This window comes from Podarcis cretensis, assembly GCF_951804945.1.
Source record: "Podarcis cretensis genome assembly, chromosome: 14".
NCBI lineage: Eukaryota > Metazoa > Chordata > Lepidosauria > Squamata > Lacertidae > Podarcis > Podarcis cretensis.
Window position 1 is genome coordinate 45,453,292 of NC_137183.1, and position 13,455 is coordinate 45,466,746.

Consider the following 13,455-nt stretch of genomic DNA (forward strand, 5'->3'; position numbering starts at 1 on the left):
TGTCTTATCCCCACTAGAAAGTAAATTATAAGGCAAAATGTGCAAGAACCTTCTAAGCAATTTCTGTGAAATGAGAGTGGGTATGATGTGGTCGCCTTGTGTATTTCCCTTCCCCGCCAGGTTTGAGAATTGCGCCCTGCTACTATTAGACAGTAAGGCCGGCTCACCCATGAGGCAAGGTGAGACAACTGCCTCAGACAACAGGATCCACAGGGGCAGCAGATCCTGATGCAGATCTTTATTCCCCCTTTGCTCCTGGTGTCAATCTCCACTCCCCCACTCCTTCCCTGGCAGGGAGTGGGGTGTCATTTTGTAGTTCGCCTCAGGTATCAAAATGTCTTGGGCCAGCCTATTAAACAGTAATGTATGTGTGTGAGAGAGAGATCAATATTGTGTGACCTCCATAATAAGGACCAGCAGAACATAGCTGATTTCCCTTGGCAGGCATAACGTTGTTTGGGATGGATGTCTGTCTTGTGTTATGCCACACTCCCTACAACAGCCATTTTGTGTTATGCTCTTCTCCCATAGCAGCTATTCTGAGACTGGTGCCTGCCATAGCTGTCAACCTTCCCTTTTTTTGTGGGAAATTCCCTTACTCCAGCGCCGTTTCCCACTGCTATCCCGGATTGTTAGATATCCCGTAGACTGTCCCCGGGACAGGTGAGGCTGCTGATCCCTTACTTTCAAATCTGAAAGTTGACAGCTATGGTGCCTGCAGTGCTCTCTCAAAATTTGAAATGAGCAAAGGCAGAATCATCCTCGGTTTAATCAACTCTTTATGAATCCTCAATCTTGAGTTCAAAAGAACAGCATCCAGGATCAAAGGAAACATGTTTCAAAGTAAATAAAGGGGCTTGTATCTGCAAATGAATTAAAACAACAACAACATCCTGTACCATTTAATCTTCTGGAACAGAAGCAACAAATGTATTATCTACCATACCAGAAAAGCTGGAAGGTTTTCCAGCAATTTTAATTCTTTTAATTCTTTTTTCAGCTCAGTCAGTACAGCATGAGACTCTTAATCTCAGGGTCAAGGGTTTGAGCCCCAAATTGGGCAAAGAAATCCTGCACTGCAGGGGGTAGACTAGATGACCCTCGGGGTCCCTTCCAACTCTACATTCTTTGATAAACTAATCCAAATAAGCTTGTAAGGTTGTTATAAGTAATCACCCCTCACCAACTTATATTTGCAGAATACAGTTCAATACAAAATTATGGGAAAAGGTAATTCTGGAGGATTTTTTAATTTTAGAATAGCACACAAATAATTAAAAACACTTTGTAGACCACACAAGGTTTCATCCCTGACAACCAAATTGCAGTTGAAACATTTACTTTGTAAGCATGGTAATTCATTTTGGTTCCACAAGAACTTTTGCCATAACAAAACAAATGGAATTTTCACAGCATTTCTAACATTAGGTTTCAACTGCTCATCCAAAAAAGAGAGGGTGAACAAAGATTTTTTAAAAAAATAAAAAACAATATTGCAACGTGTTAATTGATCACTTAGCATAATGAACATACTGTAATCCATATTTCAATGAGGCATTTTGGCTTCTTGGAGAAAGTATTGTGCCACCTGCTTGCTTCCTTTTGAAGTATCATATAGATTGGATATATGTTATCAAATGCTGATCATAATCTCCATTTTAAGCAATTAAAGTAATTGACACAGAGATTAAAAGATTATATCTAACCACAGGTCACCTTTAAAAAGTGTGCCCTGACTCTTAATAAAGAAGGGGGGAACAATTAAAATACAGAAAAACCACATGGTTGTATTTTCTGGACTATGGTGCTGGACTATAGACTGTAAAAGGTAAAGGTAAAGGACCCCTGGATGGTTAAGCCCAGTCAAAGGCAACTATGGGGTCATGTGGCCAGCTGACTAAACCGCTTCTGGCACAACGGGACACTGTGATGGAAACCAGAGTTCACGAAAACGCTGTTTATCTTCCCGCCACAGCGGTACCTATTTATCTACTTGCGCTGGCATGCTTTCGAACTGCTAGGTTGGCAGGAGCTGGGGCAGAGCAATGGGAGCTCACCCCATCACGGGGATTCGTACCGCTGACCTTCTGATTGGGTGGCGCTGTGGTCTAAACCACTGAGTCTCTTGGGCTTGCCGATCAGAAGGTCAGAACCTGGAGTCATCTAGTGAACCTGAATGGTGGGAGATGCAGAACCAACAAGAGGAAACATTTCTTTACACTATGGAGTTCTCCACTACCCGCTGTAGCAATACCCACCAATTAGATTGGCTTTAAAAGAGGATTGACAAATTTGTGGAGGATAAGGCTACCCGTGGCTACTAGTCATCATGATGGCCATGGGGTTCCAGGGTCAGAGGCGTTATGTTTCTGAATGCCAGTCACTGGCCAACAGCAGCAAGATTGTCTGTTGTCCTTAGATCCTGTTTGCGGGATTCCCAGGAGCATCTGTTTGGCTACTGTGGGGGAACAGGATCGGCCCCAGCTATTTTGTTGCCTCCGGCACAGAATAAGATGCTGCCCCCCACCAACCCAAATTCCATGTACAGAAGCTGAATCTTACTTCCACACTGGTAATGGGATAGCATCCTACAGTTAGAGGATGGGGGCAGAATTTCAATTAAGTTCACATTTAAAGGCAAACCCACCAAATTTGCACTTCCTGTACCAATGCAGGAACTGAAACCTAGCCATCCTTCGAAATTCACAGTTCTCCAAATTTTGCAATGCAGTTCCCCAGCCAAATAATGCATACAAATACACACACTAGCATAACGTGTGCATAAAATGCATATAATAGTGAACAATGACATACCGAAATGCATGATGCAAGGGGAAATTGCTTTGTAAATATTTTCACTTTGGGGGAAATTGCATATAAAAATGTGTTTTCATAGGAGAAAATTGCACTAAAACGCTGTCCATTTTTTCATCGGACTTTAAAACAAAATCACAAACAGCTGTGGAAATGTGGAGAATGGAATTTAAGATTGGAACCATGAGAAATCAAGACAACTGAAATTGACAGATCCATCCATCCTTACCTCCAGTGCCCCTGGCAGCCGTATGCTATTTTAGGGCGTGGATGAACAGGCCTGTGGTGTGCACAGCTCTGATCTCCAACAGAAGGGCCCTCAAGAGAAATGGATGCTGGGTTCTGCCTACTTTTGCCCCTGTACTGCCCACCACTGACATATGGCCCTCAGAAGGTTACCCTGAAGTGAGAGCGGCCCCCAAGCTGAAAGGACCACTTACCTTCCAGGGACGCAGCGATTGTGGTCCCTCACAGCCCCTTGGAGGTGGGGGGACACACCTATGTCCCTTGCGGCTGGCCATTTGCTTTGGCCTCAGCTGGCCACGAGGGGCAACGGGATAACCCAATTCAAACTGGCCTATGGTGGCCAGGGTTTGGGGCAGGGCTTCAGCGGTGGACCAGGAGAACAAATGCCTCATACTGGTCTGCCACTGAGTATTTAAGCCAGCTATGCCAGGTGCCAGCGGCACAGTCGGGGAAGCTACCCGCCCTGTAAATTGGTAGTGCCCTAAAGGAATGTGGGCAGTGCGTATGAAGATCCTTACTGTGGAGATAATTGGTCGCCGTATTCATGGCCAGGAAGGGTTTGCCTCCAGACATATTGGGCCAGTGAGGGGTTGTAGTTTTTTGCTTTTGTTGTTTGTCCCAATCTTTCGCAGAAAAGGCATTGGGTTGAATCCTTAGTCTGTTTCCGGTGGGTGAGATACTACCTCACCTCCTTGAGCAGGTGCAATATCTCAGAGTCACCTGCTAAAGGAGTCTGGGTGGGAGAATCTGTCTGCAAGTTCATGCAGGGCTGGGGGTCGACGGATAAGCCATAGAACTTCCCATATGGCAGCCCAGGGGGTCACCTTGGTTGACCTGCGTCTTGAGGTGAGCCTTAACTTAGGCACAGCCCTGTTCAATGTCAGCCATCCGTCAGGCAGCTGACTAAGGACACATACCCAACGTCAAAGCCTACAGACGTCTGTAATCAATAAAGTTGTGGAGATTTTCAATTCCACAGCATTGTTGTGTCAGTTTATTCTTATGTTTCACCGACACTTCCTGGCTCCTGGGAGCTCACTGCACATGGGCCCACGAAAGATTCCCCACTTCTGATCCACATAATACACCATGGAGTTTTCGTAAATTAAGAGCATTCACACCTGGCTGATGGAGCCAGCGGTCTGGATAGTGAACATCTTGTTTCCAGCAGTCAATATCTGTACATTTGAATCATCATTCAACTGCACGTGACACTAAATGGGTGTTCTGTCTCCCATTGCCTCACGTCCCAACACCTAGCAACTGAAGGATTTCAACATGAGTGTGTTCTCCTGGTGATTCATTCTAAAAGCTATGGCTATTATTCTACAAACATTACATCTGGTTTTGTAGTGCCTCATTGGCAATCAATGGCCATTGCTACTTCTTATGGCCATGGTTATGGGAAGATGGAAAACATCACTTGAATGGATTCCTAAGACTCACAGCTACCATACTTCTTAAAAAGCTGCAATGTTTTTATTTTCTCCGCATCAGTAGGTTGTCCAAAAGACCATTTCTGTATCCACCCAGGTGAGCTGTAGCCTTCTGAAAATTGCATCAGGGTAGAGTGATATTGGGAGGGAAGAAATAATATACAGAAAAATTAGTGCCTGACATAGCATTCTTACAGCACAAACCTTTAGATGGCTGTTCAAACCTAATCCCCATTGAGTTCAATGGGACTTGCTCCAAGGGAGCCTTAGATTTAAATCATATACACACTTCTCTGGGCACAAGTTCCATTGAACTTAATAGGACTTAATTCTGAGCAAACATGCATAGAGCTGCACTGCACATTTCTAAGCAGTCAAAGTGGCAATTAGGGGCATCTTTTTACTATTTTATATTTCTTATTTTTTCAGTTGTGTGTGGGGAGGGAACACCCTTACAATAACAGTTTACCAAATACATAAGAATACAACAGCAAAAACCAGCCACAAAAGTATTTCCTGATTTAAAAACAAACATTTTCAAACTATGTTTGAAAGCACAAATGTAGCTTTCTTAATAAGCTGCTATCATGGTATCACACGCCGTTAGTGTGCAAGGTTTTGTTTTAAGAAAGGAAGGAAGGAAGGAAGGAAGGAAGGAAGGAAGGAAGGAAGGAAGAAAGAAAGAAAGAAAGAAAGAAAGAAAGAAAGAAAGAAAGAAAGAAAGAAAGAAAGAGAAATTGAAAAGAGCATGCTTACCATAAACTCTTAACAGTGATAACTTGATTCAGGAAACAGGATGCAGGATGAATACAGTAAACACCCAAAGACTTAAACTGCAGGAAATTGGAGCACCTGCAAAGAGAATATTGTATTGTCAATTAACAGCATCTCTAACTTGCACATATACCTTAGTGAATTCAGCTATCTGAGAAAACATGGGGGAAGGATTCAGAGAGGTCATTCTCTCGACTGAAATTGGCCTATTGGTAATGCATGCTGCTAGCTATAGCAGCCATCTCTTTGCTCCAGGGGACTCTCCCAGCAGTAAGCACTTTGCTCCAGTTGACTTGCTTCCTGTTCAACACAAACCATAGTTTGCTATTACACCAGAACAACATAAACAATGGTTTGTGATTACCTTCCAAATCAGAAATGGACATTCAAGCCACATTGAAAGTTGTTTTGCAAATGCAACCAGAGTTTCCTGGTTTGGGTGGAATAACAAACTATAATTTACACAATACAGGAAGTAAATGAACTGCAGTGCTGTTGAGAGCATGGCGTACCAAGAAAAGTATTATGGAGTATAGGCAAAGCATTAGAGCATTACATCCACACCTCTTACTAGAGTTTGGGGAAAATGTATAATGTAATAGGAATTTCAGAGGGGGGACGGACATAGTGTTTTAGGCTACTGAGCTTTGTGATGTCATGAGCAATATGTGCCTTATCTACATTACATAGGTAGAAAGGACAAACCAGCTGCAGTGTGTGGTTAAAAGAGCAGGAAATGACTAGGATCCTTTGAGAAGATACAGCAGACATAAAAGGAACATTGCCAGATCATTTGGGAAATGGGAACTTCTTCAGTGCCTCCATGAAGGAGAGATAATGAAGTTCCACTGTCAGCTGACAGCTGTTTTTGCTCCACCAAAACCCAGAGGGAGAATACTGGTAGCAGCATCTGTGCTCTCTTGAGAGATTATCCCTGAAGAATCAACGAGCCAGTGAGTACAAGGAAATTTGATTTACTCTGTTTGTACCAAGCTAGGGGAATAGTAGTCACCTGTCGCAACGCATTATGTCACAGACAGGGATGATGTTGCCAAAGTTGTCATTGAAAAATAAATAAATCTTGGGATGAACCATTTAGGTCCTATGGATCCCATAATTGGGAAGCTGCTTTATACAGAGTTAACATAGGAACCTAGTGTTGTGAGGTTGGGGGGCCCTAGACCTCAGAAATTAATAAATGGTAGGATTTTGATTTTTTGGAGTGTTAAAGGGCAAATTGCTGGCCAGTGGAAAAATACAGGCTAAGCTTCCTTTCCAAGCCAGGATAGAGGTGTTAAATTGACAAAAGGTGTTGGTGGCCCATCTAAGAGGAATCTTGGGTCTGGGCAGACAGAGGTTGCCAAAGTGAATGGGTGGGTGGGTGGGTGGGTGTGTGTGTGTGTGTGTGTGTGTGTGTGAGAGAGAGAGAGAGAGAGAGAGAGAGAGAGAGAGAGGTGACCATGTATTTTGCAAGGTGTGCTGGGAAGGAGGAGGGAGAGAACAAAGACAGAGATTCATCTTGGGCATGCTGGCTAACGGCAGGATGGGAAAGATGCCTTTGACTCCAGTGTTGCACTGTTGTGGGGAACAAGCCCTTCTTGAGATGACCATTCTGTAAGAGCTGGACTCCCTCCATCCAAACCGAGGTGTAAATATCTGAATAAATCATAAAACTACAACAGTCTCCACCCTGTATTCAATTCTCCAAAGAAGCACAGGCCTTGGGTGAGCACCTGGAACAACCTGGAATTTTGCTACCACTCAACAGAGAGTGAAGGTGGCACCCAACTTTTGTAGCAGTAGGAAGCTGGCTTATACTGAGTCAGACCATTGGTCTATATAGCTCATTGCTGTCTACTCTGGCTGGCAGAGACTCTCCAGGGTTTCAGACAGGAGCTTCTCCCAACCCTGTCTGGAAATGCTAGGGATTTCTGCATGCACGGCAGATCTTCTACCACTGAGCCAGGGCCCTTCCCCTGAGGACCATGGTTGCATCCAGACCAGTACTGTCTTCTCTGACTGGCAGTGGATCTCCAGGGTTTCACAAAGGAGTGCCAGGGATTTAATCTGTGACCTTCTGCATGCAAAGTAGGTGTTCAGCCACTGAGCTATGGCCCTTTCCCAAAACGTAACCTGGCCAGAAGTGGGATTCAAACCTCTACCTCCAGGGGAGACTGTAACCTGTTTGCAGTGCTTTAAACTGCTCAGCCATCCTGCTGCAGAGCTCCTCCATCCTTGATTGATTTTGCCATGGTGGTGATGATAATTTTATTATTTGTACCCCACCCATCTGAGTGGGTTGCCCCAGGCACTCTGGGCAGCTTCCAATAAAACACCAAACATTGAAAACTTCCCTATGCAGGGCTGCCTTCAGATGTCTTCTAAAAGTTGTAAAGTTATTTAAATCCTTGACATCTGATGGGAGGGCATTCCACAGCATGGGCGCCACTACTGAGAAGGCCCTCTGCCTGGTTCCCTTAACTTTTATAATCAAAAGAAACATCACTTATTAAACTGCAATCTGTTTCACACCATTATGTTTTACACTTTTTTGTGGAGGGGGCAATATTTTAAAATAGAAGAAGAAAGTGGTATGCTAAGTTACGTAGGGCTAAGAAACCATGGTCTCCACCAAAGGAATTATCATCCAGCAATTGTTCTTACTGGAATTTTGCTTTCTGATGGTAAGCTACAGCTGCCATTGTGTTAATTAAAGGGTGTTGCTACCATATGGGTCCTACATAATGAGATGCATGCAACAAGGAAAGGATAGCACTCTGGTACTGTATACAGCAGGCTGCATGATACTACAGAAAGGAAAGCATCCTTTTGTGTTTATGTGGAGCTTTGTGTTTTTTCCAGATACCTTGAGCAGAACTCTGTGCTATGGATGCCAGAGAATTCAGACAAAAACAGAAAAGAAAACAGAAAATGCTGCAGTTTGCCTATTCTTCTGTGGTCTGGTACAGGTTGGAAACAGAATACTAGACTAGACGGGCCTTTGGCCTACACCTTTTCTTAGTGTCAAAGAAAGCAGATGTAACAGGACCAAGGATGTAACTTAATGTTATAGGGCTTTTTGTGGGGCGTCAGTCTGGGTGACACCTGTGTGTCCCTTCCAGGCCTGTGATTCTGCATCCAGTGAGCTGGAAGCCATAGCCTTAGCTGTCCAGTTAAGCACTGTCATTTACATGTCACAAGAGGTTGTCCTGTTGCCATAAAGACAAGTGGGTGGGCCTTTTGTCACCTCACCTCACCTGGCTGGATGACATGTCATTCTAGGATGAAGAACAAGAGAGCAAGCAGGAATTTTTGCCTGTAAGTTTTGGCTACTGCTGGAAGCTGGAGAGACACAGAGGTTTGTCTTGCTCTGTGCTGGACCTTAAGCTATGGCTAGATGATCTTGCTGGGAACCTAAAGGGGAAGCAAAGCCTGCTGGAGTGCTAATGCTGTGAGCCCCTCCATCCTATACTCAGGTTGCATATTTGTGTTAAGAAACCCATATATCCTAAAGACAACAACATCTCCACTGACCTTCATTCCAAGGAAACCAAACATAGCGCTGGAACGCCTCTCAGTGCTCAGTGACTGGAATACATGCAACAACATGAATATGGCCCAAGAGTTGTTATTATTTTTAACTCACTGTTCTGAACTGATGTGTATGTCGGTGTGACAGTGCTCTCATGGAGCGGAAGTTCCTGGGTGCTTGTTCTGGCTCCATCCATCGCCAGCTGAAGACTCTGAAGCTGCAATCCATTGAGATGCTGACGCTGCAACTCCGTCACCACGGCAGCATTTTCAGGACCAAGGTTTGCTATTTGATCCGGGGACAGCTCCTGGACAAAGCAAAACCAGATTTTCATGTTGTTTATTTATTGTGTTTGTATCTCAACCTTGTTCTCCAAGGAGCTAGTGTGCATGGTTCTCCCCCTTCTCCTTTAATACCCCACAACAACCCAGTGAGAGAGGTTAGGCTGAGAGGCAGTGACTGGCCTGAGGTCACACAGTGAGCTTCATGACTGAGTGGGGATTTGAACCCTGGTTTCCCAGGTCCTAGTCCAGCACTCTGACCACTACGCCACATCAGCACTCTTGAAGGATTTTCCTGTACAGGAGCACCAGGTGATTGAAAAGTGAGCAGCACACAGGGCATTGCAGAGTAAATGCATTCAGTATACAGCACAGCACATAGGAGCCAGTGTGGGGTAGCGATTCATGTGCTGAACTAGATAAAATGGAAGCTAATATGCTACCTTGAACAACTTGGAGGAAGAGTTGCAACCAGTATTAGCCCTACTCAGAGTAGACCCATTGAAATAAATGGACATGACTAACATTGGGGGGATTTAGTTTGTTTCATTTAGTTAATTTGTTAGTGGTTCTATGTATGTTTGTTTGCTGAGTGAGGGAAATATAACAGTGTAATGCAGTTATATCAACATACTTTATTGAACAGATAACATCCTCTGCTTATGTATTTAATTATTCCTGAAAATACTTTCTATCTATCTAACTATCTATCTATCGTGCGTATGATCACAAGAATCCAGGAGTATCTGTATTTTCATCTATACAACATAGAAGGTTGTGTATCTTGCTGTTGTGTGATGAAAACCAGATGCAGGAGCTGGAGAAGACAATAAACCTGCACCAAGCAATCTCCCATATATGACAATTTATCCTCCTAGCGGTTTCTGCTCCATCGTTTCACATCAGCAGCTTCGGAGTCAACCGTCTGTCTTCATTTGTGCTTGCAAAATGTTACACTGGAAAAACAATGATGCAATCAATGTGATCCACAAAACCGAAGAGATGTCATCGACTGCCTCGGCTGTCGGATCTTTTCTTCAGGTGCAAAATAATCTGTCGAGTGAGGCCATATTATTAAGCCTTCTTTGAAAACCGGCTACTGTTATAATTGCACAGTAATTATCTTTCCACATAGAACAAAGATGGCAATTTGTGCGACTGACACCTATAATAGCACCTCTGAGTTCTCCTTGATTTTGTAGAACGTTCTTCATCTTTCAAAAAAAATTCTCTTTCCCCATTTAGAGTTTACAAAAATAAAAAGGATGAGAGAGCCCAGATATTGACTTTCATCAAGAGGAAAGGAGCTTTTTTGGGACTTTCTCAAACAGCAACCCTTGCAGTAGAGGTTGCATTACAAAGCTATTTCTCTTCGCTTAAAAAATCAACAAGCAACATGGTGGAGAGGGGGTGACGCCAAAGTTTAGTGAAATAGCTCTGCTACATACCGTATTTTTTGCACCATAACACTCACTTTTTTCCTCCTAGAAAGTAAGGGGAAATGTCTGTGCGTGTTATGGAGCGAATGCCTGTGGGTGGCGGGGGGGATCTGCTGCAGTCGTGAGCAGAGGATCCATGGTTCCCCTTCCTTCCCTCCTCCGTGGTTACAAAGCATGGATCCACATGGATCCTCAGGATTTTTGCATTGGGCTACTCCAAACTCACTGTCAGATCACATGTCTGTGGCCACAGCATGAACCACAAAAATCATATATCCACTATTTCGTTTAGAATATTTTTTTGTTTTGTTTTCCTCCTCTAAAAACTACGTGCGTGTTATGGTCTGGTGCGTGTTATAGAGCGAAAAATACGGTATATGGAACCCCAATGACGGGATTAATGGACTATCTGTGGTCTGATGAGCCTTAGCTAGAGACCAATATGGTGGCAACAGCTTTGCTGTGACCCAGCTGGGATGGCCTTGTGACTTGCCTGTGGATCCTGCTTAACCGTGTTCTGACCTGTGTATAAGTCCAAGAATTTCAAATTACATTGGGTTCGCTTTTATAACGCAGAGTAAATGAAAATCTCCTCAATCTCTACTTCATGTTATGTGCATAACACATTGCTATCATTCACTGGACTTAAAAAATCCAGCATGCACAAGCTACCGGTATATGCTGCAAACCCCAGGGGAACTCTTTTATGCCCTTAGCTTCACCATGGACTAAATGCAACTATATAGAGAGATATCAGCTTTGCTGGAACATGGTCATTGTTACCTATTATTGACTATTTGTTTACGCTGCCCTTTTACTGTCAGAACAACCCTGTCAGGTAGGTTGGGCTAAGAGGTAATAATTGGCCCGAGGTCGCAAAGTAAGCTTCATGGCAAAATGGGGATTTGGACCCTAGTTGTCTGAAGCTCTAACCAGGTGTATGGGACCTTTGGTGTCCCCCCCAGATGCTGTTGGACTACAACTCCCATCAGCCCCAGCAAGCATGGCCAATACCCAGGGGTGATGGGAGTTGTAGTGCAGCAGAATCTGGAGGGCCAAAGCTTCCCCACCCCTGCCACTACACCCTACTTTACTATTTCTAGCGACTTAAGAAGAAGCCCTTCAAAGTGTTCTCCGAATGAAGATACGCATTCATGTCACTGTTTATAACAAAGCAGAAGCAATGGGGGAAAGAATCAAAACATCCACAACACTTACTTTGAATATTTCATCAGGGATATATTTTATTGCTGTTGGATGGAAATAGGGCATCAATTCTTTATCAAGAGCTTTTAATTCTTCCCCATTTAAGCCAGCTAGAGAGAGAGGAAAAGATTGAGAGAGTGAGGAAAAGAGATCAGAATGCAGCTTACTTAGTTCACACCATGGTGGATTAGGCTGAATTTGGGGCAAACGTACATTTCAGAGCCTCTGTATGCTTTAGCTGATCAATATTTGATTCTAAAATGTTTTCAGACACCTCTGGGAAATCAGGCCTTTAAGAAAACAAGGCGCTTCTCTGCAGTTAAATGAAAAGTTCGATGTGCAGCCCTTGTAAAAGTGCACCTTATTAATCCAATTTTCTTTTTCCTTTTGTTTCTGTTTTAAGGGCAAAAGTTGCCATTTCTGCTTGTGTTCTTTCCCATCTCCCAAAACATCCATATAAGGAACATATAGAACACATATTATAAGCCAGCGTCGCACAATCCGCCATAGCATAGCTGCCAATGTTAGCCATGCTCAGAGTAGGCCCACTGAATGAACACAAGCGAGTCCTGCCCATTCATTTCAATGGGTCTATTCAGAAGGAATGACACAACCCATAGGGTTGTATCCAACAGCAGTCCAACTCAGAGCAGACACACTGAAATTAATATATGTGATTAAGTTAGGCTCATTCATTTCAGTGGGACTACTCAGAATAATAGAATTTGTAGAGTTCGAAGGGACAACGGGGGTCATCTAGTCTAACCCCCTGCAATGCAGGAATATTTTGCCCAACGTTGGGCTCAAACCCATGACCTTGAGATTGAGAGTCTCATGCTCTACCGACTGAGCTATCCCAGCTGAGTAAACTTAGTTGGATACATCCCATACTCACCCTGACACATGTCCCATTGAACACAATGGAACATATTTCAAGCAGGCATGCATAGGATTGCACTTTAAAACTCTTTTATTTCAATGGGGTTAATTGCTCCTAACTTAGTTACATTGTAGGCCACCACAACATCCCACCAATATTGGATCTAAGGTTAATGGTGACCAGATACAGGCGAGCAGTTGTTCCAGGAATCTCAATTCATCTTTTCCCTATTTCCCCTAAAGTCTTCTGATTCAGAGATATAGGGTACAAGGTGAACCACATCTCTTAGAACATCCTTGATACGGATACGAGCCTCCTTACCTGCAATGTTGCCAATCTCCTGCAGGATAGATCTGTCCCACCCTGTAGCAATTCCAAACACAGACTCTGCCTTCTTCTTAAACTCTTTCAGAACGTTTGTGCTGCATGGCAGAGAGCCAATTCTTGAAACAACAGCACTGCAGAAAGGGCAAAAAGGGGACTGTAATTTTACACAGTTGGAAAAGCCTGAATATTAAAGTAGACTTAGTGGCGCTTCACGCATGAGATTCTTCCTAGACAGCTGTAAGGAATCATAATAATATCACGTTCGTTTGCACGATGAGTATCTATTTTGCTGCTTCCCACGGCTTCCATATATACATGTGCAATTATCACCTGAAAATTTTGACACTCGTGGGGCGGCGGAAGAAGCCATGTGTGAAGCTGCTCTGTGCATGAGCTGCATATCAAATGAAAAAAGATGAGATAGCAAATAATATTTAATATGTTGATCAAGGCAATAATTTGCACTTTCTTTCTTTTTGAGTAGGCTTGCACCTGGCACTAGTTCATGATTCATAGCTTA

General features: G+C 43.6%; 1 protein-coding gene and 1 long non-coding RNA gene across 2 annotated transcripts in view; one reads left to right on the plus strand and one right to left on the minus strand.

Moving 5' to 3' along the window:
- Nucleotides 1–1,479: 1,479 nt before the first annotated feature.
- Nucleotides 1,480–13,455, minus strand: part of OTOA (otoancorin) — a 43,447-nt gene continuing 31,471 nt past the window's right edge. Inside the window, exons 25-29 of the mRNA XM_079954102.1 lie at nucleotides 12,930–13,066; nucleotides 11,741–11,838; nucleotides 8,917–9,109; nucleotides 5,253–5,348; nucleotides 1,480–4,608 (exon numbers count right to left, since the gene is read on the minus strand). Of these exons, the coding sequence (XP_079810228.1) occupies nucleotides 5,281–5,348; nucleotides 8,917–9,109; nucleotides 11,741–11,838; nucleotides 12,930–13,066 (496 nt within the window). The 3' untranslated portion in view covers nucleotides 1,480–4,608; nucleotides 5,253–5,280. The remainder of the gene's footprint in view (nucleotides 4,609–5,252; nucleotides 5,349–8,916; nucleotides 9,110–11,740; nucleotides 11,839–12,929; nucleotides 13,067–13,455) is intronic.
- On the plus strand, nucleotides 5,980–8,209 carry LOC307203347. The gene is made up of 2 exons (XR_013833168.1): nucleotides 5,980–6,223; nucleotides 8,133–8,209. It is a non-coding gene; the product is annotated as an uncharacterized lncRNA (long non-coding RNA).